The sequence below is a fragment of the Protomyctophum bolini genome (genome assembly GCF_963924005.1).
Source record: "Protomyctophum bolini genome assembly, chromosome: 8".
In the NCBI taxonomy this organism is placed as follows: domain Eukaryota; kingdom Metazoa; phylum Chordata; class Actinopteri; order Myctophiformes; family Myctophidae; genus Protomyctophum; species Protomyctophum bolini.
In genome coordinates this window covers 23,755,523-23,762,766 of record NC_137869.1, presented here as the reverse complement: position 1 = coordinate 23,762,766, position 7,244 = coordinate 23,755,523, and the positions used below count along the sequence as shown (strand labels likewise).

The following is a 7,244-nucleotide window of genomic DNA, read 5'->3' as shown; positions in this document are numbered from 1 at the left end:
TTGCAGTACTTGCGTGCTCTGCAAGTAAATATGTCATGAATATGAGGTGCTGGAGTGAAAAGGGGTGCTGTAGATGAAATTATGTAGAGCGGTGACCTGAGCCCTAACCATTTGAGAACCTTTTTGGTTCTCAACCATTACAGGCCGTGACCTCCCCCCCACCCTGACAAGCACTTGGAATTGTAGTTGTAGGATTTTGTTTTTGTTTGACTCAGTTCTACGGATAATTATTGTGAAAAATAGCAGATCTACAAATCAGCTATTTAAAAAATAGCCTCTGTCTTATATTATTTAGCAATTTGCCCAATGTCTGACCAGTTTTTCTGTTTGTTGATTCTGATGCAGTTGCCTTATGGTCTTTTTCTTTGGTTAAAAAATGTACTTTAATATTCACTTCACTGTCACCTTGGGACCCCTCAAAGTCATGTGGGGACCCTCCTAGGGGTTCCGATCCACAGGCTAAGAACCAATGTCTTAGACAATCATTATACAGTCAAAATTGTAGCCTATTATAACCACGCACATTTTCTATTTAACATGGTAAGGAGGAAAAAAAAGAGTCCCGAGGACCCGAGTTCGATTCGACTACTGTCATATCTTAACTGACATATGTACAGTATTCTCTATCATTCTGCCCATGGCTTCTTTCTCTCTGTATTCTCCTATCTAGACAAATAATGATTTATACATTCTAGGAATGTCTCTGTGCCTCTCGGTCCGCTTTGTGTTTGTGGAGTCTAAACAAAGTTTAAAATGCTGAACCAATAAATAATTGTTGATTCCCATCACACTAATTCACACAAAAACGTGCCGGGATTCAGGGATCTACTTGCTTGGCCTACTGCGTGGCTCTGATCGGTGTAGTGGTTTGGGTCTTTGTCCTTTGACAACAGATATGTACAAATATAATTTCATATTCGTATTTATTTGTCAATCAGGTCATCAAAAGGCCAAAACCCTGCCACTCCCAGAGCTGTCTGAAAGATCTGCAGACTTTGTTGTATGTCCATTAGTTGTGTGTGGCTCGGCTTCTGCTGTCATAAGCCCGTTTGGCTGCTTCCAGCAGGGCTGCTGCTTCCTGCTTTCCCGTCTGCTGCACCATCTTGTGGAAGATGCCATCGTGGTCTTGGAGCAGGAGGTAGGGTGCATCATATTTATCTATCTGTCCTGCGTCAAGCACCAGGATTCGATCGCTGCCTATGATTGTGTCGAGGCGGTGAGCGATCGTGAGCACGGTGCATTCTTTGAAGTTGACTCGTATGGTTTCCTGGATCAGCTCATCTGTGCTGCGGTCGACATTGGCAGTGGCCTCGTCGATGATGAGGATGCGGTTCCTCCTCAGTATGGCTCTGGCCAAACACACCAGCTGCCTTTGACCGACGCTGAAGTTGGCGCCCGACTCGGCCAGAACAGTCTCCAACTTACCAGGCAGTTTGCTCACCACATCCTTCATCTGGACCCCTTCGAGAGAGTTCCACAGATCCTCATCGGAGTGCTGGTCGAAAGGGTCCAAGTTCTTCCTCATGGTCCCATTAAACAGTACTGGATCCTGAGGAATAATGGACATCTTCTGGCGTAGATCATGGAGGCCGATCTTAGAGGTGAGAACGCCATCGATCCTGATCTCGCCCTGCGGCTCTGCCAGGCGGAAGAGGACTGACACCAGGGAGCTTTTCCCAGCACCCGTCCTTCCAACGATGCCGACTTTTTCTTTGGGGTTGAACGTGGCAGTCACATTTTTCAGGACCAGGGGTCCGTCAGCGCTGTAGGATAAACTGACCCCTTCAAAGGTCACCTGACCTTGGCTGGGCCACTCAGGAGAAAGAGGCTCCTTGCTTTCCCAAGATCCTTCACTCTCCAGCTTTGTGTACTCCATCACTCGCTCCACTGACGTCATCATGTTCTCCACCTCAGCACTCTGCCGGACTGCCCACTGGAACATGCCTATAAGTGTGATGGAATAGGTCAGTGCCAGGGCCGCTGCACTATGATCCAACTGGTGCCTGAGCAGCAGGGAACCGAAAACGGTGATTGAAACAAACATGGAGCACAAGATGTCGAGCCGGAGGCCAAACCATTGAGATATAGCCAGGAACAGGAACCATGCAGATGAGTGTAGGTTCTGATGGTCGTCAAACACTTTTTGGAACCTCTCCTCATCTCTGAAGGCTCTAATGGTCATCAGACACTGTAGAGACGATGACAGGTGGGAGAAGATAGGACTCCGAGTGGTCGACTCAAGCCGCTTGATGTCTCTGGATGTTTCCAGAAAGTAACAGCGGCTGGAGTAGAAGAGGAGAAAGAGGACGAAAACAGGAATCAGGATCCAGGGGCTGGACAATGCTGCTACAAAAAGCACCCCTAAAATATGCAGTAACAGCTGAAAAAAGTCCACAATGCTCCAAGGCAAGTTAGTGTCCAGCAGATTTATGTCCTTGGAGAACCTGTTAAGAACTCTTCCTACTGGATTTATGTCAAAGAAGTGCACGGTTGTACCGAGTATGGCATTGAACATTCTGTTGTGGAGTGCCTGGGAACTTTTCACCAGGCTGTAATACAACATCACATTTCTCACAAGGCCAAAGACCACGGTGGCTACAGTCAGACCTCCATAGATCCCCACATTATAAGCCAGGTCCACTGGCTCTTCGGTGAGATACTGTTCAGCCCAGTAAGCAATCCACCAGTCCTGACCAATATATGCTGCCTGGGCCAGAATGTTGAACAGTACCACAAGTAGCAGGATCACAATACTGGCTCCAGCGTGCAGGTACTGGATGTACAGGCCTACCCCCACGGTACCCTCTGAGCGATTCTCCTCCACCAACGTTTGGACCGTCTCTGCTGGTAGCTCGGCTAACTCCCTGATGGAGTGTATGGATTCCTGTGACTGGGTGCGCTTGCGGGGGGAGCCCTTTTGAGTAGCCTGTTGATCCTCTTCCCTGTGCTTCTCCAGCAGGTAGGTGAGCTGGCCAGAATCCTGTAGTTCGGCATAGGTGCCCTGGGCCAACACACGACCCTCATTGAGAACCACAATCTGGTTGGCCACATTCAGATACTGCAACTGATGGGTGACCAAGATGCGGGCCTTGTTCTTCAGAATGCCACAGATACATTTGTCAAACAAGTGTCTCCCAACATCTGCGTCCACAGCACTCAGAGGATCATCCAGAAGATAAATGTCAGCATCCTGGTACACAGCTCTGGCCAAGTTGACTCGAGCTTTCTGTCCCCCGCTGAGGTTGGCTCCTCTGTCTCCAATCAGTGTCAGGTCTCCATTTGGAAGCAGGTCCAGGTCCCTCTTGAGTGCACAAGCACTGAGGACATCCTCATATTTCTGGGGGTCCAGCTCTTTGCCAAACAGGATGTTGCTGCGGATGGTTCCAGGAAAAATAGAGGGCTGCTGGGAGGCATAGATCAGCTGACCATTGACCTTCAATGTCCCTTTGTCGCACTCTAGCTCTCCTAGGATGGAGCTCAGCAGGGAGGACTTTCCAGACCCTACTTGCCCAATTACAGCAAGAAGCTCCTTTGACTTCACAGAGAGAGAGATGTTGTGAAGAGATGGAGAGTCTAGACTCTTGTCCCAGTAGCAGATCAGGTCTTGGATTTCAACAGACACCTCCTCCTTCTTATCATCTGGTGACGGTGAAGCATTGCTATTCTTAATCTCATCCAGCATCAAGAACTCCTTGATCCTGCGGATGCTGACACGGGCTTCAGACAGCTTCTCAATGGCAGCGGGGAAGAACAGGGAGACAGTGAGGCGCACAACGTTGAACAGTGACACGGCCACGAAGATGCGGCTGACCGAGATGGGGTTCCCCATTAGCACGTAGACCGTGAAGGTGACGAAGAGGATGACCTTGCCGGACGAGAAAAAGAAGGCCATGTTGAGGGCTCGCAAAAAGGAGCTCTTCAGGGTCAAAGAGATCTCCTTCCTCCTGACTTCAGAAACCAGCCTTGAGAATTGTTTCTCCCAGGCATACATCTTGATGATCCGGATTCCAGACACCACTTCGTTCATGGTAAGGAGTCTACTGTCAGTAAAGGCAGCAGTTTTACTCCTGATCACAGAGAAGATTCTACCAAACATGGTTTGAATGTTCATTAGGGTGATTAGGACTGCCATTCCCGCCAGGCATGATGGGCCAAGCTCCAACCATAGCAGCCCTAGGACAACCATTGCCTGGAGAGGCCCCACCCACAGGTAGTGTGTGAAGACAGTTGCCTCATCAAAGCGGTTAACATCGTTGGAGAGGAGGTTCACAATCTGACCCGTGGTGGTTTTTCCCATTGCAGCGCTGCTGAGGCACAGGGCCTTTCTGTAGATCATGTGACACATGGCAACTCTGAACTTCATGCCTGCCCTCTGGACAAGGAAGACTTTCTGGTGATTGACCATGGATTGGAACATGGTGGAGACCCACAACGCAACAGCATATCCATACAGGCTCCTCGTGACCTCTGGGTCGTAATTCGTAAAATTCAGGATAATCCTCCCCAAAAGCACTGGCTGGATTACCTTAATAGACTCCTCAATCAAGGTACAGATGCCTGGCAATGCATAGGGCTTCCAATAGCACTTGATGATGGCCTTGGTGAGTTTAGGTGGCCTCTGCTCTTCAGCAGATTTCTTCAGCTCATCATCCCAGCACCTCTGTAGCTCTCGTCCCGCTATCTCAGACCGATCTTCAGGAGGCACCTCATACATGTCATCCTGCTCCAGCCTCCGTTTGTAGCCGATACGAAACAACGGGTTCAGCCAGGAGAAGAACACCAGAGAGAAAACATTTGCTGTAGTAATAGGGCTCTTTTTCCTAGCATCGTCCTTCAGCTGCTCCTCCACCATTCTGTTATCTTCTGATTATCAATAAATTCCACGTATCCCTGGGTTCATAAATGTGCTCTTCTTTGATCTGCTCCCCTTCTACGAGCTTTTCTTCCCTGCTTTCCTCTTCTCCCTTCTCTTTTCCCTTTCCGGTTGGAGTAGGTATAGGGGCCAGACTATATCCTTCCCTAAGTCTTACTTGGTCGAAGCAAAAAACTTTACATCTTAAATAGCTATGGTCTGACGTCACACAACACAAACCATGCCCATAACAGTGATTCACACACCCCATTACATACAAGTTACAACCTTTATCCCAGACACTGCACACACTCTCCAGTGTTTAATTTAATTTGGTTCAGCAATAGTTTACCCAGAGGAACCTATTCAGGGATGCCTCAGGGTCCCCTCTGGAGAAGCAGTGTCCTGAATGGACAGAACATTTGATGAAGCATACCGCGTCAGAACAAGCACAACTCAGGCTGCCCTGAGACCAGCATTCAAATGCTGCCCTGAGAGCAGCAATTTAACATGGTTGTACAGTATGTATAGCATTTAGGCTGCCCTGAGACCAGCATTCAAATGCTGCCCTCAGGGCAGCAATGTAACATTAGGGTATGTATAGCATTTGGCTGCCCTGAGACCAGCATTCAAAAGCTGCCCTCAGGGCAGCAATTTAACATTGGTGTTTGTATAGCATTTGGCTGCCCTGAGACCAGCATTCAACATTGGTTTATGTATAGCATTTGAGCTGCCCTGAGACCAGCATTCAAATGCTGCCCTCAGGGCAGCAATTTAACATTAGGGTATGTATAGCATTTGGCTGCCCTGAGACCAGCATTCAAATGTTGCCCTGAGAGCAGCAATGTAACATGGTTGTATGTATAGCATTTGGCTGCCCTGAGACCAGAATTCAAAATCTGCCCTCAGGGCAGCAATTAAACATTGGTGTATGTATAGCATTTGGCTGCTCTGAGACCAGCATTCAAAAGCTGCCCTCAGGGCAGCAATTAAACATTGGTGTTTGTATAGCATTTGGCTGCCCTGAAAGCAGCAATTTAACATGGTTGTATGTATAGCATTTAAGCTGCCCTGAGACCAGCATTCAAAAGCTGAAAGCTGGTCTCAGGGCAGCCAAATGATATGATTTGGCATAATTAATATTATGGCGATATATTTTTTTATTATTTACTATATAGTCCTACTAGACCCCAAGAAATGTCACAAAAGATCACAGGATCAGCTACTGAATGTGAAGGTAGCCTACTGGGGACACACTGTGTCAGTTTGACACATTCAGTAGATCTCGTGATCTTTTGTGGCCAGATGTAATTTCTTGGGGTCTAGTAGGACTATAGTAAATAATAAAATAAATAAATTGCTATAACATTTTGTAAAGAAATACATATTTAGCCCCATGCTCGAATGCCCCCACCCCCCTGTCAAAAACAGCTAAAATCCCTAAAACGAAAGAAAGCAGCAAATGAAGAAAAATTAACACTCATCTTTTACTTTCTCTAATAACCTAAAACCTGAACCTGAAAAAAACTAAAGTTGTCCTTTACAGTAAGTAAAAGTACTTTAAGTAACTTTCCACCACTGTGAAAGCCTCTGTACATACCGGCACAGTGGCTCAGAGACAGGACCGCCAGTATGGAGATGGAGATCAGGAAACAGCTTCATCTGTAATAATAGTACAATAAAATAACAATACTACAAAAAACAATTATGTTTATGTTTGAAAATCTACAGAAAACGGTTTTGATTTCGTCATGTCGTCTGATTGTAGTAGTAGTAGTATAATGTTCTTTATGCCAAACTACGATCAACTAGTTTCAGTGTTGGAAAAAGTACTCAATGTGTAAAGTATGGTATTAAAAATCTACTTGAGTAAAAGTACAAAGGTATTGGCATCAAAATGTACTTAAAGAACTCATTAGGCAGAATGTCCCATTTCAAGTTTTCAAAATGTATAAAATCTTTTGAAAACAGCCAAAATACATAGAGCTTTAGTGGTTAATAAAATCTAAATCTACAAAGTAACTATAGTAACTAAAGTTTTCAAATAGTTCCTCAGAGATGTAGTGAAATACTCGATTTAAGTAAAAATATCTCAACATTTAACTCTAGTACAGTACAGTACACAGTACTAAATGACTTAGGGAAAATGCACTCACCATTTCAAAATGTTGTCCTGTTGGCTTGTTGCTTCTGAGATGAATCTAAATCAGATCCTGGCAAGAGAATAAGGAGTTGGACTTATAAACGCTCAACAAAACAAAAATGTGACCTTGCCATGGCGCTATGGTCACGGGTATGTGAGTCATAACAGATACAAAAGTAAAGATTTGATATAGAAAACGTGATGTTCTCCAATGTCGATGAGATGTGCTTCAATCAATAGAATAGCAAG

At 45.9% G+C, this 7,244-nt stretch overlaps 1 protein-coding gene across 1 annotated transcript; it reads right to left on the bottom strand.

Annotated features, from left to right (window-relative positions):
• Positions 1 to 942: 942 nt before the first annotated feature.
• LOC308320168 (ATP-binding cassette sub-family C member 4-like) lies at positions 943 to 4,852 on the bottom strand (the record flags this gene model as incomplete). Its single annotated transcript, XM_080770486.1, is given in 2 exon segments — positions 943 to 1,023; positions 1,025 to 4,852. Coding segments are annotated over 2 exon segments (3,909 nt in total).
• Positions 4,853 to 7,244: the final 2,392 nt, after the last annotated feature.